The 26683-nt window shown below is 39.1% G+C and overlaps 1 protein-coding gene across 3 annotated transcripts in view; it reads right to left on the reverse strand.

The window, feature by feature from the left end:
- Positions 1-21454, reverse strand: part of DIAPH2 (diaphanous related formin 2) — a 262348-nt gene extending 240894 nt beyond the window's left edge. For 2 of the 3 annotated variants that reach the window (XM_087941081.1, XM_087941079.1), the window contains exons 1-3: positions 21238-21454; positions 2983-3015; positions 1381-1557 (exon numbers count right to left, since the gene is read on the reverse strand). In XM_087941081.1, coding sequence (XP_087797207.1) covers positions 1381-1557; positions 2983-3015; positions 21238-21351 — 324 coding nt within the window. In that variant the 5' untranslated portion in view covers positions 21352-21454. The remainder of the gene's footprint in view (positions 1-1380; positions 1558-2982; positions 3016-21237) is intronic. The other variant, XM_087941082.1, reaches the window with a different exon arrangement.
- Between the last annotated feature and the right edge of the window lie 5229 nt (positions 21455-26683).

Genomic DNA, 26683 nt, shown 5'->3' on the forward strand with positions numbered 1-26683 from the left:
AAATGAGGACTTAGATTGTTGGGGGCAATCTGCTTCTCTCTGTAAACTGCTTAGAGAGAGCTGTAAAGCACTGTGAAGCAGTATATAAGTCTAAGTGCTACTTGCTATTGGCTTCTTTGCTTTCGCTGCAACAGGCTAACTTGCTGATGAATTCTATGAAGGGGTGCATTTAAATCTTTGTAATCTTCCTGACAAAATTCTTAATAACTTCCATTAGGAAAAAAAAATGGAAATAAGGTTTATTTATCAAATGGCTTTCATTTTCAAAACTACTTTCACTCCCTGGTGAATTCATTCCATACCCATCAGCACCCTAACCATTATAGAGCATTTTGAGCTGCAAACTGTTAGTGGCTAATTAGAAACTATTGAAAAATTATCTTTATGGGGATAAGACATGATCAAGCTATTACACACAATTATGTGGTCACTGAGAAGGATGAAAATGTCACAAGGGCTGTCCATTAGCATTTTTATTAGAAGTAAAATGGGCTTTCTAAGGCCTCTACTCAAGAAAGCCAATGTAAAGCCCTGTTAGAATCCTCCATCCTCAAATCATCAACTGTTAATTAGCGATTTCACTTTTCTTAGGGAAAGGAACTGTTTCATTCAGAAGTTTGATAAACCTTTGGCACAAACCTCTCATACAATGTGCTATTTATAATATACCATGTTTCCCTGAAAATAAGACCCTGTCTTATATATATATATATGGATCTTTGGTTGTTGGGTTTTCTCCCGCGTAAGATAATCTTACGCGGGAGAAAACCCGAACAACCAAAGATCCACATACAAATACCCGCAAGAACCTCAGAAAACATGTATGTATGTATGTATGTATGTATGTATGTATATGTATATTTGCCACCAAAAAGGCACCAGGTCTTATTTTGGTGGGATGTCATCCACTGACTAACCTCACCTGTGTGCATCACCCACCCATCCCCGGCCTCCTTTTTACTGCCAGAGACCTTCTTCTTCTGCAGCCGGCAAGACTTTCCTGAAGGCCTCTGCGGTGGATAACAGAGCTCTGGATCGATCCAGAGCTTTGTTATCAGCTACAGCAGCCTTCAGGAAAGCCTTGACAGCCTTGCTGGCTGCAGAAGAAATGGGCCGGCAAGGCAGGTATTGGGCTGTGTGAGGCCTTGGTACAACTGTCCAAAGATAAGTAGTAGGGCAACTCCACCCCCCAATCCCCACCGTAGCTTAATTTTTACTCATGCACTCTAGAGTGGGCGGGATCTTAATTAGGGCTTATTTTGGGGGTAGGACTTATATTGGGCGCACATGTAAAAATTAAGCTAGGACTTACTTTCAGGGTAGGTTGTATTTTCAGGGAAACAGGGTAGAAACACATCTATTGAGAATATTAAAACTTACCATCATTTTCTCAAATAGGTCCATCACTTCTTTTTCTGATAAATTCATTGAACGTTCATCAAACAGTGGCTGAGCCACTGGCAATTCATTAATAGAGGCTGGTGAGTCGATGGGGTGCTGGATAAGTAGTCTCTCCTTTTTGACTCCAGATTTCCTAAAACTAGTTAATCTGTCCCGCTGCAAAAAGAAAATAAATATTTTTAAACGTAGATATCTAGGAGAAAATGCACTGGCACATTACTTGACATGCCAACAACACAGGAATAATCATGCCCAAAATTAAGCCATACCACTTGTTTCTGAGACTGTACTTCATGTGCTTTGTTTCACCTAATCTTAGTTACTGGACAGAATCGGGATGTGTGGTTTAATAAAATGGAGAATCTCCAGATTTGGAACCAAATAACTTTTGAAACAAGAAAAGCTAAGTTTAAACCGAGCCAATTTTTTATTCTGCATCAATTTCTTCTGCTATTAATCAATAAATAAGGCACAATTAGACTGAGATTCTAGAAGTACATTGTTCTCTGAAGTCTTTTAGGCCAATACTAAAACCCACTTCATGTATAAAATTAAAACAAGGTATTTAAAGAAAGAACACTTAGATTTTGAGAACATTTTTACATATCTAACACTTAATTTTGTTCTTACATAATCACAGCACACCCAGCTTCATACCTCATCGCCTAATCATCATTTCCATAAACTGGTAACTGGTGAATGTTTAATAAACTGAATATAAGTTCCTTTTGTGAGGCCCGAACCAAGGCCCTCCATGATATAAGTACAGTCTCATTGCAGAAGCAAATCAGCTGTAAAAATGCCTTACATAAGTTAAAGTTACATGCTTCATCACATTAGTTGAAGATAACATTAAGAAGCACAAGGTTGCAGGCAAGGGGGCTTACTCTATTGTTTCTCTCAGCACTACATGCACGCCTGGTTATGTATTAGTAGAAAAGAATCCATTTTTGCTTTTGCTTAGCCGGAATATATTCAGCGTAACAAGGATCAGCAAAAGGTGAGAGCCACTTTGGATGATGGGAAACCTTCACGAGATGAATGAGCTGGGTGCAGCTTGGTGAAATTCAATAGGATTTTACTGGAACAAGCTATGGTTGCAATACATCCAATGCTCCAAGAGTGCAAAACTGCAGCAATGGCTAATTCCCTCCAAGAAGGTGTTAATTTATAGTATGTCTTGAATTGGAGATAGAAGATTGTTTTTTTTAAAAAATAAACAGATCAGTCATAGCCATAATTGCCATGGAGGTAGCACCAATTAACGGCACAAGTTGATGATGCCAAGACTTTTTGGAATCAGGATACAACAATAAGATCAGTTGAGTTTATCTACTTCCCATTTTAGAAGACTAGTTAAAATTACATTATCGCATGGAGGGCTGGTGCCCTAATTTAATTTCAAGATTTCCCTGGAATACAAATTCTCTGAGGTTGGGGGTGACAGCTAGTGTAAGAACCGGTTAGAATGTTAGTGGTTATTAATAGAAGCACATCATACATCTCTGTTTATAATTAAGGTTATGCAATATACTGTAAGCAACATGCACTTGAATACAAACCCACGTATGAGAATCTTACCACATCATCTGCCAAAGTTTTTATCTGTAGATTCTATTCAAATCAAGAAGACAAGAAAATGGGTGTTACCTAGTGTAAATCAAATTTAGAGATCCCTCTTTTCATTTGCATTGAAACCTTTTCTTATTTTCTCACTAAATATCCACCTAAAAGGGTATCAACACTCTTGCCATCACAACAGAAGCTTCCTCTGGAGTGCAGGTGTTACACACATCACTTTAAACTAGGCATGGCTGGCGCAGGAATTCTGGGAGTTTGACGTCCATTTTTGCCCAGCCCTGCTCTAAAACCGCTCTATTCAATCATTCAACTTTCCAGTTTTCACCATGAAACCTGTACAAAGAGGACGACCATGGAAAAGAAAGAGAGAAAAGCGAATAAAGCTATTTGGTGGGATACATTATTTTCATTCTGCCCATTTAGAATCAACACAAAACAAAAGCTTATAATTGGAAAATTAGGTCTGTAAAATACAGGCCATTTCGATCATTAAGAATATGATACTGAAATAGCTTAAGATGAACTCTCAAAATATAATGTAAAACAAGAAGTTAACTTTTAAGTTAACTTGGAAGTTTTGATAATGTACTTGGCCAAAATATGCAATATAGTCCTAAAAATAGAGTGATGATTATAGAGGCTTCCTGTACCAATTCTTCCTTCCTTCCTTCCTCCCTCCCTCTCTCCCTTCCTTCCTCCCACCCATCCTCCTTCCTACCTACCAACCTTCCAACCAGTCTACCAACCAACCAACCAACCTTGGCTTCTATGGCTCAAACTACCAGATTCCTTCTTTACCAAAATGCTACAATACTATCAGAGATTCTTAGAAAACACAAGTAATAGAATGGTGTCCACCTACTTCTGACAAAATAATGTAAAGCAAGGATGATAGAGACATCATGGGAAATTATAGGAACTAGATTACTAGATTGGTAAATGACTATTAAATAACTGGTTACACCTAACCTATTTGCTGATTAATCTCCAGAGTACATTTTCAATATTACAAGTGTGCTCACGAGCACCCCCTCACCCCAAAATTTCTCACTTCTAATCAAGCTATCCTTGTCTTTGATCACAATTTCCCACGCTGCAATTTGAGCTACAGTGGTATAGTAATGGACTGGAATTGAAAGGGAAAAAACAGGTTCGTGTACATCTTTGGCCACTATTCAATCATCCTCTCCCACTTCAATGGAAGTGTGGGAGACATGTGAGAAGAAGCACTATGTATCTCATCTTGCGTAAGAAGTGGGGACAGACATCTAGCATATTAATTAATTAAAATGCAGGTAGGTTCTGCAGGTATTGAAGGCTTTTAAAGAGCCACATCTTTAGGAATAAAAACCTAGCTCATCATGATTTACCAGCTTGTAAAATTTTGAAACGTCCTTCCATCTATGACACAGAACTACCGATAGGTTTAAAAAGAAATTCTCATGATTTATCACAGAAACTCAGGGGTCACTGCTGTTTAAGTAGGAATCTCTTTATTCTGGTAAACAAAAGCATTTTCCCCGGGAACAATAGGTACTTACTTACTGTCATCCAATGTGCCATCTAAACTCATTTGTTTTGTTTGAGACCCATAGTTGTGACTAGAACATTTTTATGTTATGTATTCCAAACTATTTTTAAAAAGGACATACAGCACTATATTTCTGTTTCATATAACAACTCAAGCAAAGCTATTTGGAAAGCGAGTTTGAAGCTATGGTTGAATTCTGGACATATTCCTATTATTATTTTCAGCAATAGGCCACATGTTGTATTAAATTTTGCTACACTTATATATTCCAATGTATTTTATTCATCAATAATGCATAAGATTCTTCACTTCAAAGCTCATCACAAGCAAGAGAAAAGCTATTATAATACAATCCCACTTGTTTTCGAGCTTTAACTATGACTGATTAACCATTCCTGTAATAGCACAGGAAATCGTTAGTGTTCCATCAATGTTGCCATCTCAAAGCAGGCATAATTCAAGGTGTAACTAGTCAATTATTCCAACTAGCATTCTTTGAAGGACGGCTTGAAGTCTACCTCCCTTAACAATCTGAACACAATCTCGCTTTAATTGCCCTAACCAAGATGGTCTAAAATCCACTTTGCTTCAACAGGCCACTGAACTGCGGGAGGGAAAAAATAATAATAACACAGATCACTTTTTCTATCTATTTAGAAAATTGAGTCCATGCTGGATAGGGCATAAGCAAGCAATTTCTACCCTAATGTTTGCATTTATTTCACAAAGTGCACTGCTTAGAGAAATGAACGAGCTGACGTGGAAATGCAATGTGATTTTGGTGCTGCTCAATTTGAAAATTCCCTCTACTGTAAGAGGCCCAATCCACCCACCCCTGCCAGCATTTAATGATAGAAAGCACCAAAAGGAAACATACGTGAACATATAGTCTGACCTTAATTTGCCATTTTAAAAGCATGTTGGTTAAATTTCAATCTGCACAGCACTCATGAATCAGATAATGAGCATCTAATGTAAACAAATCTCCTGAAACAATGCTGATGCATTACTAATTAGTGAGTTCAGCCCCCACACAAAAGTTATACAAAAGGGTATAATCTTATTTAATGAGTCATGAGTTCTACCATATGGGATGCATTCCAATGAATTCCACTAGGAGTCTCCACACCAGTAGGAACACATTGCAAAGGGATCCGGAAGCCGTAACATCTGGAAACACAGAGCAGTACGCTAGAAAAAGATCCACAAAAGCAAAAAGAAAAGCCACAAAGACCACAATCTGGGACAACAAAAATGGGCCTTCGGCCCACGAAGAATATAATTTGCTTAGCCACTGCAATTGACTGGGCAAACAAAGGATCCAATTGTGGTTTTTAGGGGGTGGAAAGAGGACATGTTTAACAAAAGTGACAATGGCTTATCCCAAGCACAGTTTAACCAGAGGGGAAAAGCACAGGAACCACAAACCATAAGCTTTTCTCATGCAAAAGAAAAGAAGTTTGCAAAGGACTTCACTTCAGGAGTAATTAAAATCAAGCAATTTATTCAAATAAATAAGTCGCCAGAGTTCTTGTTCAGGCTGTTGCTGCTGAAGTGCAGGGTTTTTCTTTATTCTGAATTTAAAATAAACTGGATTTCTTAAGCATGTTTCATTGATAATGTGCCATTCGAGTCCATGTCAGTGCTGAAGAGACCACAGGCTGTAGATAAGATTTTCTTCAGGACAATCTTTTCCTCAGCATAATTTATAAGGGCTTCCGAGGTCTATTGTTTCCATTAATTCTCCCCCAAAAAATTGCCATCAAAGAAGAGACAATTTCAATCTTCTTCTATATATAAATACCCCTCACAAAATCACAAAATCTCCAGAACCGTAAAGCCTACAAACTTGAAATTTGGCACATAATGTTCCTCTTGGCTTCTAGGTGCTCACTAAGAAAGGATTTTTCGAAATGACCATCACAGCATTAGTATTTTGTATATTATTAGTATTAACACGCTCTAATGCTAAGGAGTTCTACTCCCCCTTCCTATCCGAAAAGAAATCTCTTCCAAATGCAAAACGCAAGCAGAGGAGAGGAGTTTCGGTTTCAGTTTCACAGCAGCAAGCAGCTTTAGTACAGAACAGTTGAGCTAAGCCACACCCAAACTCCTTGCTGTCTCCCTCTTTCTCAGGCAGCAAATACTGTTTCGGTTTCCAAATACTCCTCAACTCTCTCACACACTGACAGGATGCTAGCTAGATGAATACTGATGGATGCAGGTAGACAGAGGCAGATTTTTTTCCCCTTATTTTCCTCTCCAAAAACTAAGTCTGACCACACAGTTTCGTAGCGAAGCACAGGTATCAAGCTAGTTTTTTTTAAATATTTCTGCATAAGAAAGAAGTCTAAGAATGTCAAGTTGGCATGCTGGTTAAGGTACCAGGCTAGAAATTTTGGAGACCGTCAGTTCTAGTCCTGCTTTAGGCATGAAGCCAACTGGGTGACTTTGGGCCAATCAATCTCTCCCAGCCCTAAAGAGGAAGCAATGGCAAACACTTCCGAAAACCTGCCGAGAAAACTACAGGAACTAAGTCCAGGAAATCGTCAGGAATCAACAATGACTCACACACACACATTCAGACACACATACAGAAGGACTATACAAGGTCTGCCACAGTCTGCAGGCATTTTGCCATGTTACTGAAAGCCTTAGAGAGAAACATTCCTGAAAGCAGCCTAATTTTTCTTTTCCTGATTTAATCAGTTAAATGTTTTCCCTTGTGCACAATGTAGTACAAATAGCCACTTTTGTCTGTTACTAATGCTGAAATGATTTTGTATGAATCTTTGTTTTCCTTGAAGAATAAACATAATTTGGAGATTCCTAATAAAGTAGAAAAGATTTTAACCATGGTATTTTTATCTATCTTTCTCTTTCTTTCTTTCTTTCTTTCTTTCTTTCTTTCTTTCTTTCTTTCTTTCTTTCTTTCTTTCTTTCTTTTCTTTTCTTTTCTTTTCTTTTCTTTCTTTCTTTCCAGTATCAATTGCAATTTTGCTCATTCAGTACCCAGTAATATTGTCATTCACATGAGGAACGCATCGTGTGGTGTAGTACAGACAATAATCTTCTACAAAGAGGAAATAAACAAATAAAAATGGCATGTTGAATTTTAGTTTTGATGGTGTTAAACAAGTAAAATTCCCTGGTGATTATTAGCTAATCCCATACATTGCTACTAGCGGCCATATTTGGGTTAATTGACCAAGAATAATGGGTAGATCATTTTTTTTTTTTTCATCACAAATTTGAGGAAGGGAGAAATTCAAGACCTTATGCTTGTGGGGAAAAGATACGACGTGCAACCTCTGTTAAGCATCTGGAGCACAAATTTCTATTCTTTAGTAATCTAGCATGTGATGCCATTCGATTACTACATGTAGTAATCACTTGTGGATTACTTACGCTTTCAAAAGCCAGTTCTTTCAAGGACAACTTGAGATGATCTAATCCCCAATAATGTATTTTGGCCTTTAAGTAAGTTTCCTCACCTTTAGCTTGGTATTTATCATTGCCATTTTTTTCTTATCCTTTCATCAGGTTGTTTTAAGCTCTCTTTTGGAAACCACCTAAAATTACTTACGTGTTCGAGATTATTGTGCTTTTTTATTATTTCTATGCTATCGTTTAAAACCTAAATACAATTGCTTTAATGCTTGAAGCAGCATCCAAGGGAATAGGTGGATAAATAAATATATAAATGCAGGAGCAGACCAGCTGCCTGTCAAGAGTAGATTCAACTCCATTAATTTCTATATTTATGACTCATCTGAGCACTGCAAAGTAGACTAAGACACTAACTAATCAAACCAAAACTCACTTAGAGGTAGTCCTTGCCTTACAGAAACAACTGAGACCCAAATTTATGTTGCTAAGGGAGACTTGCCCCGTTTTACAACCTGCCACAGTTGGTAAGTGAATGGTTAAGTTAGTAACATGGATGTTAAGAGAATCTGGCCTCTCCGTTGACTTCACTTGTCAGAAGGTCACAAATTGTGACCATATGATCCTGGGACACCTTGCAACCTGTTGTAAGAATGAGTCGGTTGCCAAGCACATGAATTTTGATCACATGACCACCATTGGTTGTATTCTGAAAAATGGTCATCAGTCATTTTTGTAGTGCCATAGTAACTTTAAGGTAAAGGTTCCCCTCGCACATATGTGCTAGTCGTTTCCGGCTCTAGGGGGCGGTCCTCATCTCTGTAACAAAACCAAAGAGCCAGCGCTATCTGAAGACGTCTCCGTGGTCATGTGGCCGGCATGGCTAAATGCTGAAGGTGCATGGAAGGCTGTTACTTTCCCACCAAAGGGATCCCTATTTTTCCACTTGCATTTTTCACCTGCTTTCGAACTGCTAGGTTGGCAGAAGCTGGGACAAGTCACGGGAGCTCACTCCATTATGTGGCGCTAGGGATTCAAACTGCCGAACTGCCGACTTTTCTGATCGACAAGCTCAGCGTCCTACCACTGAGCCACTGTAACTTTAACAGGTCACTAAATGAACCTCCTCAAAAGTCAAGGACTATCTGTAGATCTGGCTCTTGAATGCTTCAATTCTTATTCCGTGGCAAGGAATAGGACTGTATTAAGCTACAAGCTATATTCATTACTAGGAAACAATTGTCAGAAAAAGCAATTTTATACTGAGGCAACTTAAACTTTATATTGGTTCAATCTCTTCAAATATTTTCCACTTTTACTGCTCTTTTGCTGAAACATTTCAAGAAGCAACTTTGGTCTACTTTATTTTAAACAATTTTGAGTACGAAGCAAACTAAATAGCAGGCTTACACATCAAATTCCAAAACCTGCCAAAGGAAGTGTGTGCGTGTGCGTGTGTGTGTGTGTGTGTGTGTGTAATCTAATAAGCAAGCAGAATTACCCTCCATCTCACTGGATCCTTGAAGTTATTTCTATCCAGAATCATCTCACATTTTTGTTGCTTTTCCAATAGGCTCTCGAGTGAACATGAGCCACTATATAACCAATCAAAAATGAAATATGGAATAACAAATTTGGATCACTATTAATGCTTTTATTGAGGTCAGCGGTAGTTGGTTTCTTACAGACAGAACAGTAGGAGGTGAATTATTTCTTCTGTGCTTTTTAAACTTCAGTATAAAACATTTTTATTATACTACTTCAAGATTGGGTACTGAGTAAGGCATAATGCTGTCTTTTTAACAGTGGCCTATCCATTGCCTGAATCAATATAGATTTATAGTTAGTATAACTATATTTACAGTTAGTATACTGCAATGGCCCAGCTAATTAGTCTGTTAAATCGTTAACAAACCATGGATTATTATGTTGTGTGAACTTGGCTCTCAAATACTGTATTTTATGCTCTGACTCAATTCATTATCTTTTCAGAATATCACTGAAGTAAATCAATTGTTAGTGTTACAGAGCTCAAGATATATAACACGGGACATTCTAATTTGTTTGAATATCTACTTAAGTCCATAAGCCTGTAGTTTTATGTGCTTTACTGCACTGTTATTTTGTAATACATAAATTTCCAAAAATATATTGAGAAATTTTCACTGGAAATACAGATCTACATCACATGCATTCATACAAGTCTTAAAATGGCCAGGTTTGGAAATTTTAAAGCAATGCCCAGTTCACCAAATAAGTAGCAAACCAAACCAATTTTATTTAGCAATTGGCTACAATTTACTGTTGGCTACAATTTATTATTGGCTACAATTATTGGCATGCAAACAACACAGGAATTTGGTAAAATGAAACAATTGTATTTACAAACAAATCTCCCTGAAAGACCCAGAGTAGAAAAAAGATCTTGCAGAGTAATTCTTGGCTAATAACACAATGTTGAATCATGATTATGGTTTATGTACAAGACAAAATAATGACTATTAGCAATATGAACTCTTTTATCCAGACACTACATTCATTATTGGTAAACTCCATACATTGCCTTTAGAAAGTTAGCACTATAAAGCCTCTCAATTGATTATTTTCAACACAATGTTATTCATGTGAGAGGGAGAGAAATGAAAGGTGCGGAAATTATGTTGACATTGTGGAATCATGAAAACTTTGCTATTCTAAACTATTCTAAACTGAGATCTTGTGTAATTCATCAAACTTTCCCCTATTTTAGGTGGGTGCCAGTTTCAGTTCCCTTGTTCCTTAGTTTCTCAATCTTATCAGAACAACAGAGATGCTGCATGTCAGAAATCCCATAATTTAGAATAAAATATCTCCAATCCTCACATCACAGTCATGATGAATTGTTCAGTGAAATAGCACTTATGGGGCCTTGAGGCATCTTTCAATGTCCTATTTGTTTCTTCAATATGTTGCTCTGATCAACACATTCACTTTCCATTTTGAAGGTTTATTAGGTTTAAAGTCTCTTTGCAGTTTTGGCACACTCAAGTCAGCCTAATCTCACCCACACTTTCTCTGCTTTTAAAAGGCAAGTTTAGCTAGGCATTTCAAGATCATTAATGTGATCTTAATTTACTGTATTTGTAGATATTACTTTTTTTTTTTTTTTTGGCCGTTTTAAAATGTAAACTGAACTGAGCATTCAGCATAAAAACCTGAATAAATGAATTCCTAAATAATATTTTGGTACAGACCGTGTTCCATGCTGTTTTCGAGATTAATTACCGAGCATAAAAATAACTTGACGATTCAACTACACAGGTGTAAACAGAGGTGTGTCTACTCATCTGTTAATGAATGACATAACCAAAGCTGATGTCCCCAATCAGTGGTTTTATTTCTCAAATGTTTGCACATCAAAACAAGAAAATGAAAATAATATCTGTCAGAAGCATAGAGCTCAATAACAAGTGCTATTTAATGCGCAAATACACTGCCTAGTGCTGCGTCAGTCAACCATTATTTGGAATTAGAAAATGCTTAATTGTGCAATATCCCTAAAAGCTCTGAAGTCAAAGGGGACTTCTGACACTTCCACCTTATCTGTGAAGCCATACTACCAATGTGAGCCACATTACAATGTATTTCCAGCATGAAACCTTCAATTATTATATAATTCTATAAATATGTTCAGAAATAATGCCACTAATGTGTTGAGAAAAAGAGGAGCATAAGGGGAAATGCGTAAGTTTTAAATCAACAGAATTAACCACAAGCGATTTACTGAAAAACTTCCACACTCACTCTATATACCTATTTGCCATGTGACTATTTATCAAACTGAAGCTGTAAACCGAAATCTGGAGACAAATGCATGCATAAATTTCCAAACCAAGATAAAGAATATTTAAAGGAGGCCACATAAACAGCATCCAAGCAATAAAACTATGACTAATAATCCTTTAGATGTTTTCCTTGGGGAAGTTGTCATACCAAAGTCAACACAGGGGAATTCAAGGCATGTATTACAAGCACATTGCTTTCATTCCTGTGCTGGGAAAGGATTTAGACCAGGGGTGTCCAACCTTGGTAACATTAAGCCTGGAGGACTTCAATTCCCAGAATTCCCCAGCCAGCTTTGCTGGCTGGGGAATTCTGGGAGTTGAAGTCCTCCAGGCTTAACAGTACCAAGGTTGGACACCCCTGATTTAGACCTACAGATCTGATAAATCTGTTTGATTTTGACTGAAATATACGCATTTTATTCCCTCGCTGAATGCACATTCTACCTTTCCTCGTGGCATCCCTATAGTATAATCTTGTGAGGTTGGTTGGACTGAGAAAGCATGACTAGCCGGAAGCTACGCAATGTTGAACCAGAACTTGAATCTAACGCTGAATGGATGAGTCAACTGAGTTATTGAGTTTATTGAATATATTGTCAGGCACAAAAAATCAGAATCACACATACTTGAGTTCCAGTTAAATTGATTTATTGCTCAAGTTTTTACGCAAGAATCTGTATATCAACTAATGGTCAGCACTAAATCAGCACTAGATTAAAGTTAACAAAATTGAAGAGTTCAACCGTTTGTGGGAAAGTAACAACTCCAGGCTGGTTACTCTCTTGACTCCTCCCCCAGGCTCTGCCTATCCTTCTCCAACACATACTTTGCTTTAAGCCCTGTTTAATTCCAAAGGAATTAAACAGCTATTCTAGAACTGTTGAGAAACTGGAAACTGGAGAAAGGGCAAAAAAGAACTTGCTTGAAAGAATTACTAATGGCAAATACATACCATTTTTCTTTTTGAACCAAAGCATGCTGACCTATAGGGAGACTGATTTATACTGTCATCATATACTGGCCCAAGATCTGCTGCAGAAAATAATTATTAATGTTTGAGACAAAAAGGTAGGATTAGAACTAGGTTAACAACAAATTACTCAACTGTAAGCAGAGAAGATCACTGTGAAGATAATAAATTCTGGACATTGCAAAATTAAATTGGGATGTATGTTCAAAAAAGTGTCCAATTATTTTGGAGAGATAGTAAGCTCATCTTTTTATTTTTAAAGAAGGTGCTAATAGCTGCTTTTTGTTCCAAAATAATTGGTAGATCTGAAGTTGTGTGGTCATTTTGTGTCTCTTCCCAAGATGATGGTTGTGCCTAAGATATGTGCTATCCATGTGGAAACCAACAGAGGAAGAAGGAAGCAAGAAATAGCTTCCCACTCGTATCTGAGCTATATCTGTGCAAAGTGACAGGTTAAAAGATTGCCAAACTTAGAAAATTAGTTTATTGAATTACCACCCCACTAAATTATGTGCAAGGCAGTTGCCAAGACAACTTCCTCAGTTACATGGCCAAAAATAAATATGACAAACTTTCTCCTGAAGCATATTTCTTGCATTTATAAACTGAAATGAATTCAGTTATTAAAACGCCAAAGTCCAACTCTTGGAAAACCAGTTTAGAACATTTCAAAATCTTGGTGCTATAAAATCAATATGTCTATGGCCTACAACTGGTTCATCAGAGACTAAAATCTAGGAAAGGCTTCCTTAGCTTGGCAGAAGACTCTGAAGAATATAAAAGCAGAGAGGACCTATGGAACAGCTACAAAGAACCAACACTGGAGGGAACTGAGGGAGGAGCTGGCGCCTGGGTCTGGGGAGAACTTGGAAGTATGGAAATCATGGAATAGTCCATGCAACAAGATCCAGAGAGACTCTGAACATACTATCCCATGGCTTCCGCCCTTTGTAATTGTAGTGACATGCAGACAACAACAAATAGTTATATCTGTCCCTGATCAGTGCACACTTGAGGACCTCATGGCAGCATGACAAAACACAAAACACAGTTGCTAGTTTCTGGGCGAGACCTGCTTAAATTATAAAGGAGAATATTTGTAGCTCAGGGTTGACATGAGGGGTCCTTGGTGCTCTCTGAGCTTGGCTGCTTTCTTGAAGACGTTTCATGACCCAAACTAGGTAACATCAACAGTGCTGGTGAAAGTTACCTAGTTTGGGTAATGTAACGTCTGCAAGGAAACAACCAAGCTCAAAGAGCACCAAGGACCCCTTTAACTTGTACATATTTTAATCTTGTGGTGTGCATTTTAAATGTTATGTCATACAGCATTGCCTTATTTTAATTGTGGTGCTTCTGACATGGTTTTAAACAAACAATGCTCTGTTAATCAACAAGATTTAGTTGCTTGGCTTTCTCAATGCTCACACCCAAAACTTAAAAAAAAATAAAGATGCTTCCAAGGTGAGTTTGCCTTTCTATGATGACATACATGAAACTTTCTTGGGAGTGTTTTGTGAGCATTGTGCTGCTGCTTTCATCCAAGATATGAGGGTTTTTTCCTCCCTAATTTCCCAGTCAAGCCCACAGTTCTAAGTTTCCCTAGCAGGGCCCCAATGAATGGCTGTAAGTAGAGGATTACCTTTAGGCTGATCAAAAATATGGCAAATTACCAAACTACATCCAGCAGTGATTGTAAGCATGCCACTGTTTATTTGGCTGATAGTTCTATTGTTGTCGTGTCCTGCATTTATTATTACTGAGGATTTTATCTAGGTTATAGAACTATTCTGCATTATTGTTTATTTTCCCATTACAGTTTTATGTTATTCCATTGATGTATGCATGGCTGGAGGAATGGAATTATTGGGAAGTTTAAAAGGATAATAAATAATGATGAAAGTAGTTTTTTAAAAAAATAGGCTACTGACTTTTCTTATTTCTGGCATAATATTCTTCCACAGCATCTGGGAAGAGAAGCTGAAGATGAACCACCAAGGCCCATCACCTACCGCCAAGAATGAACAGGCACCAAACTCAAATGTTCGTTGCTTTATTTATTAAGAAAAATGTATACGGCTGCCCAACTCACTCATGGTAAGTTTATCTCATAAAGATAAAACCCAATAGAAAAAACTAATAAACTCACATCATCCTAGTGATGACAATCAAGTGACCATTTGAGGGGGCTCTGTATCATCCTGGGGTCTTTTAAAAGTATCAAAGTGGGGGCCCATCTTATTTATGCAGGGATGTTGTTTAATAGGGATGGGCCCATCAAAGACAAGGCCCTTCTTCCTAATCCCACTAGATGGACCTCCTTAAAAAGGGGGACCTATAACATACCCTATCTCTCTATTCTGGGAGGCTGCTTTAATTCAAATGTAGATTATAAGTAGCTTTACGTAATTGATTGTGGGAAGATTGTAAAGGGATGGAAAGAAGATTAAAAGGTAAAGGTTCCCCTCGCACATACGGGCTAATCATTTCTGGCTCTAGGGAGTGGTGCTCATCTCCATTACAAAGCCAAAGAGCCAGTGCTGTCCGAAGACGTCTCCATGGTCATGTGGCTAGCATGACTAAACACCAAAGGCGCACAGAACGCTGTTACCTTCCTATCAAAGTTGTCCCTATTTTTCTATTTGCATTTTTATGTGCTTTTGAACTGCTAGGTTGGCAGAAGCTGGGACAAGTAACGGGAGCTCGCTCCATTATGCGGCGCTAGGGATTCGAACCGCCGAACTGCCGACTTTTCTGATCGACCAGCTCAGCATCTTAAGTCAGAGCCTATGCGTCCCATTTAAAAAAAAAAAATCAAACAAGAGAGAACATGAGTTTGTTGGTAGCTTATCTCATAAAGAACAACGTAGTCCAGGAAACCTCACTGTAAACAAGGGTGGAAAATTCCTCTCACTGTTTCCTAGGTTTTGTAGTTACCTCCAGTTTAGTGGTACCAGTAAATATACGTTAGTGAAATGTGTGTAATTCTCGATCTTGCCCATCTGTTTGTATTACATCCTAAGAGTTTGTATCAAGTTACATGCAAAACTTTCCCACTGATAGCACTGAACCACAGATGCTCATTTTAAAAAAATGTGATCCAAGACCACAGCCAAGAATCCAAAGCTTTCTCACAAAATAAAATCAAAATAGGGTTCCTCAATCCATGACCTAGGTGTGCAAATCCCTCCCCTTTCTTGCCACTCAAGACCATCCCTTTTCCCAAAACTTGAATCATTCATTCCATGCAGCCTGTATTATCTACTTTGTTTACAATTAGCTTTCCCATCCAACACACTGCAATCAAAACTGATAGCCATAGAAACACAACAAAGAAAATACAATTAAAATACATGACTAAGAGAGACACTGCACGGGCTAATTCAAGGAAGTGTATCTGGCTCTAAATATCACTTGTGATCCTTACATGCTGTAAGAAAGAAGGCTTTTCATTAGGTATGCTCTGCTTTTCAATCAATGGAAATTTTGATCTCGGGCTTTCACACCCCTCTTGAATCCTACAACCACTGCGTTATCTGTTACCATATAGCAGGGGTCTTCAAACTTGAAAGCTTTAAAGACTTGTGGACTTCAACTCCCAGAATTCATCCTCCAGTCATGCTAGCTCAGGAATTCTAGGAGTTGAAGTCCACAAGTCTTACACTTGCCAAGTTTGAAGACCCTTGCCATATAGCATCTCTAAAAACAGAGCTTATTGCTCAAAATTTACTGCCTCGGAAAACCCAGTAATCAACGGGCACAACAGGTACATAGAGATAAACAACTACTACATGCCATTCAAAAGAGACAATCAAGAAGCCAAAAAGGAAACAAAAAGACCAAAAGTCTCCCCCCACCAGCAATCAACTCTCAGATCAACAGAGAATAACACCAAGATTAACACTAGGCTAACAATCAAGAAGCAAACAATATCCCAATCAAACAACTACCAACTCAGAAAAACAAGATAATAGCAAACAATAGACTAATTAAGGAACCACTAAGACTAATTCCCACCAACACTGCCAGAGCAAGCCACTTGTATGTAAAAAAAAAATAAGAGCAAACCCCACTCCCTTCTAGCAATGATGATGTTACTGTCAGGATTTCAGCAATCACCCTAATTAAATCATGCTTCTCCAGTCAAACTTCAAAAAACTTTGAAGGATTTAATTGAGGCAACATACTGGCACTGCTCTGTATAAAGCCACCTCTAGCACATGTAATTTACAGTCCCCTGTGACCCTGTTTTTCCCCCCCTCCCACTTGGGTGTCTCATAAAAGAGATTCTCCAATTGATGAGCACATTCACAGGGCTGGGTGTCATCAATCACGTTCTCCAATTAAATACATTCGTGGGCAAAAGCTCTGGTAGGTTAGTTATAATCTTTTAAAGATAAAGAGTTGGAACGTGCTTTCATTTTCAAACTGCTGCATTGTTCTTCCAGATCCCCTTCCTTCCCCCACCCCGCCTTCTCCATGGCAACCACTAAAACAGGCATAGGAATGTTTTATGAGTTGACATTTACCTAGTTTGGTGATGAGGTGTCTACAAGAAACCAACCAAGCCCAGAGACCATCCAGGACCCCACGTATTCCTTCCACTTGAGAGTTCTTGAAATCCTACCACTAAATACAGATACTCCTTGACGTACGACCAGAACTGAGTCCAACATTTATGCTGCTAAGTGAGAAAGTTGTTAAGCGAGTTTGGCCCAATGTCACGACCTTGCTTGCCACGGCTCTTAAGCGAATCCAGCTCCCCTGTTGATTTTGCTTGTCAGAAGGTTGCAAAAGGGGATCACATGACACCCCACACACACCGGGGATGCTGCACCCATCATAAATATGAGACAAGCACCTGGATTTTGATCACATGACCATGGGGAATCTGTAGGGGCCATAAATATGAGAACCGGTCCTAAGTCACTTTTTTCAGTGTTGCCGTAACTTTGAACAGTAAATAAATAGTAGTAAGTCAGGGACTATCTTCGCAATGGTGAGATTCAAATATTTTTACTACCGGTGCTGTGGGCGTGGCTTGGTGGGTGTGGCTTGGTTGAGCATGGCAAGGGAAGGTTAGTGCAAAATCTCCTTCACCTCCCCATCCCACTAACCTGCTTTCCAGCTCTGTTCTCCTGTGCAGGGCAACAAAAGAAGACCCAGCTGATCAGCTGGGACTTGGGAGGAAGAGAATAGATGGGGGCAGGGCCAACCAGAGGTGGTATTTACCGGTTCTCCAAAGACCCAAAATTTCCGCTATCAGTTCTCCACAACTGGTCAGAACCTGCTGAATATACCACCTCTGTATCTTAGCCAAAAAAAAAAAAAAATGAAAAGCATCAACACTTCCAAGACACCTATATTCTGTATTCTGGAACAAGTACCTTGCGCATTCCTACTCAGAATTAAAATTACAAAGCACCACGAAACTGTTTTTTCCCCAGCCCAATACTGTATATAATTAAGCACCCTTCATTCAGTAAATGACAGAAGCATAAAGTGTAACCAAGGATGTTCCTTCCCTCAACAGTCAACAATGGCAAACACTTCTTGCTTACTTCTATTGCCCAGTTATAAGTTCTATAGTATAAAATGATTTTATAACCCTGGTCATCTGCAGTAATGATGACTTCAAGCATGGTATGTTCTATCCCCACCCAAAAAAATCCTAAAATGTATAGCCTTTGGGTTTTTTCTAATTGTTCTCCAATGCCCCAGTATCTATTCAATGTAGTGACAAAGCTGTCTTCCGTTAACAAAACTACTGTAGATATAAAAGGGGTATCATATATCATCAATGAACTTTATGCATGGCTTATCACTTGTAGCTTTGATGTACACTGAGAACTTATGCACCAAAGACAAATTCTTTGTATGTCCAATCACACTTGGCCAATAAAGAATTCTATTCTATTCATTTAGTTAGGGGTTTTTTTTTAACCTTGTGTTTTCTGTTCAAAAGCTGAAATCAGGACCCACAATTTCCTGCTGTTCACAATGTCACATGGGCATCTTAGTCATTACACTTTTCATTGCATTTAATAGCCTGTAATTTAAAATAGGAAGCATCTATCTACTTTGCTGTTTTAATTACAAGTTGCTTGTAGGGAAAATGAAGTTGTAGCTTTAGTTGATACATTGTGAATCACTGTTGTTACATTTGTAGCTTAAGGTAATGTATACAAATACTCAAAAGTTCAACTTGCTATTGACCAGGAATTTCATTTTCCCTAAAGATCTTGCATATGATGAAACCTCAAACCTTCCTTTAAAAGAAAGATGACTTAATTGCCCTGCTATTATTTCATCCAATCGCTTGGGAAAAAAACTACAAAATATTCCAGTAGGATTTATACCCAATCTTTTCCAGACAGAAGTTCATTCTTGGATCTTTACTGTAGGGAGGGAAGAAATGGACCAGGGGAGTTTTTCTAAGTCTGTAAATGCTAGACAACCAAATTTGTTTGGCCTCTAACTTGTTTATCATAGCGATGCCTGCTGAGGTCATACCTTGACAAATTGCCAACTCTACTCAAGACTTCATTAGAGATAAACATTCAAAAAATGTTCAAGTCACAATCTGTTCTCAAAAAGTCGCAGTTTGTCAAAAAGTACATGTGCCCCTTTAATAGCAACGGGGTGGAAAACCCAGGTATCACTTTTGTGATTCTGAGATCACAGTAGTAAAAATCAGCAGTGCAACTATTAAGTCAGATGGGTGCAAGGGTTAGAATGGGTTGGGCACAGCTTGCCAGATGCCAGATTTCTAAAACTCAAAACATTTACACTCTTGCTTAAAACAGTAGGTTTAAAACTGGACTGAAAATGCCCAGCCCTACTTCATCTGGCCATCTGACCAGAAGATTTCTTATGTCTTTCCAGACAACCAACATACTTAAGTCGGGGTACCCAACCTATATATATTACCGCCCTCTAGATATTATTGAAATAATAAAACAAAGTGAATTAGAGCTTCTCTGAAAAGTCAAAACTAAGTGAAAGAAGTAGAGATCATTTTCCCAAAGTACAGGTTATGTTCAAAACATCTTATCTAAAGCTCATTTTTCACCTGTCAGAGAACCTTGACTTTTGAAGCAAGCTCAGCAGCTACACCTTTGACTACACTTTGTTATCACCAGCTTTTGTGTAAAGTACTAATAAAAGCTTGATCAGCAATGCTATGGAAAGTTCCATCTACCACAGCTGCTGCTTCTGTTCACCAGTTATTGAAGGCCACTTCTACAGTAGCCTTCAGTATAGAAGTGATAGCAGGGCAATTAAGCAGGATGTCCACCAGATGTGTCGGACAATCTCTCTATTTTTGTAGACCAGGAAGGATAGGTGCCGAAGGCCACAAAAGCTGGAGAATACCAGCACTTGTATCTATTGGGAAGAAGGAAGGAAGTGACACACGTGATCACATCAACATGCAAATGATGCAACATGTGTACAAGACCTTGTGATGCAATTAACATAATTTCATCCCCATACGATACATGTGTCATCATTCTGATCTCACTGCGACTGGTTAGAGGCAACATATCTGGAGAACACTAGAGTGGAGAAATCTCTTCCAGAAGACACAAGCACCAGGCCATGGGACAACCCAGGCTTCTCTGTAACACACATACACACACACAAATGACAACAGTGAAACACACATGCTCTACTCCACAATATATGCCCCCTCTCTAACTGAATCAGCCAAAAGAGCTAGGAATTACAGAAGTTTAAACTCAACTTTTCTGGAGAAGCAGAGGTTAGGAAGACTATTGGATGAATAACAACAGGAAAGAAGACCAGATAAGCTTAAATTGGTGATATTCAATCAACTGTAACTAAACCATGTTTTAGTATAATCCCCACATTCTACCATTCAGGCACAAGCAACAGAGCGCCCTAACTATCCAGACAGACCTCTACATCAAAGGCCCAAAACACAGATTAGCAAACTCAAGAGACTTTTGGTCTATCTTCGTGGCTTCTGCTACCATTTCCTTGGGTTCACACAACCAGGAAGTCTTGGTTGCTTCATGCAACTAAAAAGTTCAGGTTGCTTTAAACAGGGTTTCCTTTGGATTATGCACCTTAGTAACTTCTGCTACCATCTCCCTGGGTTCACACAGTCAGGAAGCCCTGATTGTTTCATGCAACTAGAAAGTTGAGGTTGGCTCACCAGGGTTTCCCCAAGTGGCTCCTGCCATGATTTTCCTGGGTTCACACAACCAGGAAGCCCTGATTGCTTCATGCAACTAGAAAGTTGAGGTTGCTTTAACAGGATTTCCCTTGGATTATGCACCTTAGGAACCTTCTGCTACCGTTCCCCTGGGTTCACACAACCAGGAAGCTCTGGTTGCCCCTTGCAACCCTTGAAACCTGGGTTGGCTTAACCAGGATCTCCTTGGGATCATGCAAGCCGGGAAGCGTTGGGGGGACTAGCCAGGTCTTGCAAAAGGACAACTGGGCAGACTTGACCCGCTTCTCCTATAACGTCTGAACCCGCAAGCGAGTCTCCACCCCTCCCGGCCCTCTGCACTCACCAGCTTGGGTTTATTCTTACTCTCCTCCTCCGAGGGACATCCCCCGCCGCTGCCACCTCGCCTCGGGGTACCCTTCCCCGGCGGGTCTTCCCCTCCGGCCCCCTGGCCCTCCATGCCGGCCCGGCGCCTTCCTTTTGCTAGCCGCCTTGCTCCCGGCTCGCCCGCCCCGGCTGTCAGGGCGCTCGGGAGGCGCTTCTGCGCATGCGCCGCCGAGCCGGGAACGAGGCGGCGAAAAGTCAGGCATCCTCCCTATACCTCTCTGCCCAGGGCTGCGGGAGTGGGCCGCTAGGGCGCAGGCGCGGGAGCGCGCTCCAACATACACAATGTTCGGTTGGTGTTTTTTTTTTTTTTCCACCTCCTCAGCGCACGCGCGATGTTCGGAGCCGCCGAAGCCGCCCCGTTGGGCCGCTGCCCTCACCTCAAGGCTGGGCAAGGGGGACCCGGAAGCGCCTGTGAAGATAGGGCGCCAGAGAGGAAAGCCTGGCGGAAGTCAGAAGTCCTGGCTGGAGAGGGGAGGCAGAAATAGGAGGAGCAGCTTTAGACAAACTGGGGAGGAAGAGGAAAGGGTTTAATAATCTCCCATCAGCTGGAAAACTCTGTTTTTTAAGGGGACTTCATGATGAAACTGGATAGTTTGCAATAAATGCAGACCTATGTGGCCCACAAGCACATAAAATAGCATTCTTACGTGCAGATACATCTATCTATCTATCTATCTATCTATCTATCTATCTATCTATCTATCTATCTATCTATCTATCTATCTATCTATAAGTATATGTTTATATATATCTGGATCTATCCATATCTATCTAATCTATATATCTTTATGTTATCTAATCTCTCTCTCTCTCCCCCTCGGACCCCAAAAAGTTTGGGGTTGCATAGGTTACATCTATTGATACGTACTATAATAAAAATTAAAGCAGAGAAATGTGAAAATATTTGACTTCATTGACTTCATTGACATGGAAGGTTGAGTCAACCTTGAATATAGAATTCTTTATTGGCCAGGTGTGATTGGACACACAAGGAATTTGTCTTGGTGCAAATGCTCTCAGTGTACATAAAAAAAAGATACATTCAAGAATCAGGAGTCAAGAATTATCAGGTACAACACTTAACAATAGTCATAGGATACAATAAGCAATCAAATTATACTTGGAAATAGTATAAATTGTAAGGATACAAGCAACAGTTACAGTCATACAGTCACAAGTGGGAGGGGATGGGTGATAAGGAGTGATTAGAAGATTAATAGTAATAGTAGTGCAGACTTTGTAAATAGTTGGACAGTGTTGAGGGAATCATTTGTTTAGCAGAGTGATGGCGTTCGGGGGAAAACTGTCCTTGTGTCTACTTGTTCTGGTGCGCAGTGCTCTATAGTGTCATTTTGAGGGTAGGAATTGAAACAGTTTATGTCCAGGATGTGAGGGGTCTATAAATATTTTCACAGCCCTCTTTTTGACTCGTGCAGCCCTTGATTGAAGGCAGGTTGGTTGTAATTGTTCTTTCTGTTTGAGCCGGTGAGGATCGAACTCCTGGCAGTGAGCTGAATTAGTCTACATTACTGCATTCTAACTGTTGCACCACTATGGCTCAGAAGCAATTAACAAGCCTGAATATTGTGCAAGAAGTTGTATATACAATATTTTGATGTACACAGGTATGTCTTTATTACATTTCTTGAATGATTCATGGATTCAACCAGTTCCTTTCCTCCTCCCCTCAAGCCCCAGGGTACAAAAAAGCACATCAGCTGGTTCTTGCTTTTATAGATTTGTAAGGTAAAGATCCAAGCAGCTTATGAAGATCGTTCTCAAAATTCCCCTGGGAGCAAATACATAAAGATTTTGAAAAATCCTAATTTCCTGTTTGATTAAGCAGAACATCAATGCATGGCCAGTATGATTTCTGTTGATATGGAAACCAAAAGGCTAAATCTAAGGTTGGAAACAATACTCCCTGTGCAGATGGGAGAAAATACTGAGTACTAATTGCTTCAATTATTTTCACCCTAATTTGCAACTGTAACTGTTGCTCTCATCCTTTCCCAAGGATACATTCTGGGACAGGAGAAATAAATAGCCACAATTGTATAGTTGTGTTCATATTTTATTTATTTATTTTTATTTTATTTATTTGTCAATTGTTTACAAGATAATAAGTATAAGTGTATACATAGTTATGAATACATGAAATGGGTACATATAAGAAAAATAAAAGAAAAATAAAAGAAAAATAAAAGAAACAATAAAAGAAACAATAAAAGAAATATACAATACTATTATTGTAAGTCGCCTAGGGTAGACAGGTGGCAAATACTTTTGACAAACAAACAAATAAATAAAATGGGCACAATTGTCTAGCTATGTTCAAACACAATACTAACCCATTGGGTGTGTGTTTTTTTTTATGGTTAGAGACCAAAAGTCTCCCCCCACCAGCAATCAACTCTCAGATCAACAGAGAATAACACCAAGATTAACACTAGGCTAACAATCAAGAAGCAAACAATATCCCAATCAAACAGCTACCAACTCAGAAAAACAAGATAATAGCAAACAATAGACTAATTAAGGAACCACTAAGACTAATTCCCACCAACACTGCCAGAGCAAGCCACTTGTATGTAAAAAAAATAAGAGCAAACCCCAGTCCCTTCTAGCAATGATGATGTTACTGTCAGGATTCCAGCAATCACCCTAATTAAATCATGCTTCTCCAGCCAAACTTCAAAAAACCTTGAAGGATTTAATTGAGGCAACATACTGGCACTGCTCTGTATATAGCCAACTCTAGCACACGTAATTTACAGTCCCCTGTGACCCTGTTCCCCCCCCTCCCACCTGGGTGTCTCATAAAACAGATTCTCCAATTGATGAGCACATTCACAGGGCTGGGTGTCATCAATCACGTTCTCCAATTAAATACATTCGTGGACAAAAGCTCTCTCTCTCTCTCTCTCTAATGCACACCTCTGTTGCTGCATATGGAGGACCCAAAAGAGTTTTGGATTGCATAGGTTACATCTACTGATACGTACTATAATAGAAATTAAAGCAGAGAAATGTGAAAATATTTGACTTCTTTGACAACCCCCCCACACACACCCACACACCCCCCAGAAAGGATATCAAGGACCCGCATTCAGACCTCACTCTGAGAACTGCCATCCCGGACAATTTGAAAGTTGTAACTTTGTTGTGACTGAAAAAGTATTTTCCTATTGAAAAATATTAAAATGCTGTGCTATTGAAATCAAGAAGGAGCATTTATAATGTGCCAGGGAGGTTGTTACCTCAAAAAGAACGATTAAAGAGCTGGAAACATCAAGTTAGAAAGCCTTCATAATTGGTGGGCTTCAGGGCTTGCCTGCAGGTTTAGAGGAGGAATGGACAGTTTGGAGATTTTTAACTACTCTGAACTACTTTGGCTAAAACTATGTTAAAACAGGTTTTTTTTTTATCCCCCTAAAGACAAGGATATTCACTGCAAATGTGGCACTATTAAAACAACTATCCATCTTTTACAATGACCCCTTGGCACCGACAAAATGACTTGCTGGTCCAAAATATCCCTGCCATCAAAGTGGCCCGGCATTGGGCTAGAACTCTTTAAATACATATTTTTATTCACATTTTTAATCTTTTTAAATGTAAATTAATAATTTTCCTCTTCCTAGTTCCTACATTTTTGACATCAGATGAGACTTTGCCTTCAAGGCAGCAACTGTCAGTATATCAGCATTGTTAATGGCAGTCATAAAATGGTGACTCTTAATTCTCATTTAATAACTTTGCAGCATATAAAAATGAAGGCATCTATCGCAGGAGTGACAGCTAAATTGTGTTGGTCAACAGAGTTCCTATAAGTATGGACCATTTTCCCTTTGGTTGGAAATCCACCCCACATTTCTGTCTGAAGTCAGACAACTTGAGCTTTAAATGGTTCAACCTGTGCCTCATTAATCATGTGACATGTTAGCTTCTCACTATGTGGTGGCACCAGGTTTTCTCATAAAAGGGTATGTTTTTGGCATAATAGCACTTATATACTTCATCACAGTACTTTACAGCCTTCTCTAAGCAGTTTACAGAGTCAGCATATTGTCCACCAACAATCTGGGTCCTCATTTTACAGACCTCGGAAGGATGGAAGGTTGAGTCAACCTTGAATATAGAATTCTTTATTGGCCAGGTGTGATTGGACACACAAGGAATTTGTCTTGGTGCAAATGCTCTCAGTGTACATAAAAGAAAAGATACATTCAAGAATCAGGAGTCAAGAATTATCAGGTACAACACTTAACAATAGTCATAGGGTACAATAAGAAATCAAATTATACGCCCACCAAGCCACGCCCACCAAGCCACACCACAGAACTGGTAGTAAAAAAAATTGAATCCCACCACTGGGGGAAAAATTTCACAGGGTGGGAGGCAATGGCAGAGAAGGCTGGACCTCACCATTCAGAGTTCTTTAACTAACAGGATCTGCAACCTGACCAGGTGGGATGGGATGAAGCATGTTCCATAAGGTGTCGGTTTTTTGTTGCTGCTGATACCTTTGGCAGGAAATCAGTGTTGTTTTGGCCACTAGAGTATGTTCCATGGTGAGATCCCAGAGCCAATTTTGTTTCAAACACTTGTAATCCCAGCACTCTAAAGAAATTAAATACATTGCACACCATAGCCTGAAAGCAGTTGTGGCTCTCCCCAAGGAACTCTGGCTATAGAGGAAAGAAAGGGAAGTCTAAAAGTCATAGCAGAAAAGCATTACTTGGACATTTCTAGGTTGCAATCCAATGGCACTTTATGGCAGATTAAACTTCCTTAAATTCTCTGAATGTTTGGTGTGCTGAGTATGTTAAAAAAAAACAACTTTGGATTCTTTTCCTGGGCTCTAGAAAATGTTTTGCTGCCACCTGAGAATTTGAAATATGTGAGACTTGCACTTAAAACTGTTATTATTCCATAATAGAACATTGGAGGCTGTGGATGCTAGTAAAAAGGTGTTATTGACCTTAGAAACTGACTTATTTGTTCTTGTTCTTGTTCTTTACTTATCTGCTCTGATACTCTTACATAGTTGGTTATGTAAATATAAGAAAACAAAGTCTCCGAGCTTCTCAAATTCTTTCTGAGATATTCTAAGCCATGATAAAAGTTAAATAAGAGCGAGTTTGGGGTATGTACAACCAAAACTTCTGAGTTCCTCATTCCATTTGTCCTTGATCAGTTTTTTTTTTTTTAATCAACCAACTGGAAGTGAAACTGGTAGAAACTTCAAATTTTGAAATAAACTAAAATGACAACTCGTATAAGTGAAGCCAGATGAAGAGCACAGAAAAATAGTTCTCCAAAAATCTCAGTTTCCTGAACAGGTTTGGATTGACACAACAGATTGAATCTCGTTCTCTGAAACTGGGAAGAATTGTTCCCTT

Source organism: Pseudonaja textilis, chromosome 12 (assembly GCF_049901715.1).
Source record: "Pseudonaja textilis isolate UNSWEBS1 chromosome 12, rPseTex1.2, whole genome shotgun sequence".
Classification (NCBI taxonomy): Eukaryota; Metazoa; Chordata; class Lepidosauria; order Squamata; family Elapidae; genus Pseudonaja; species Pseudonaja textilis.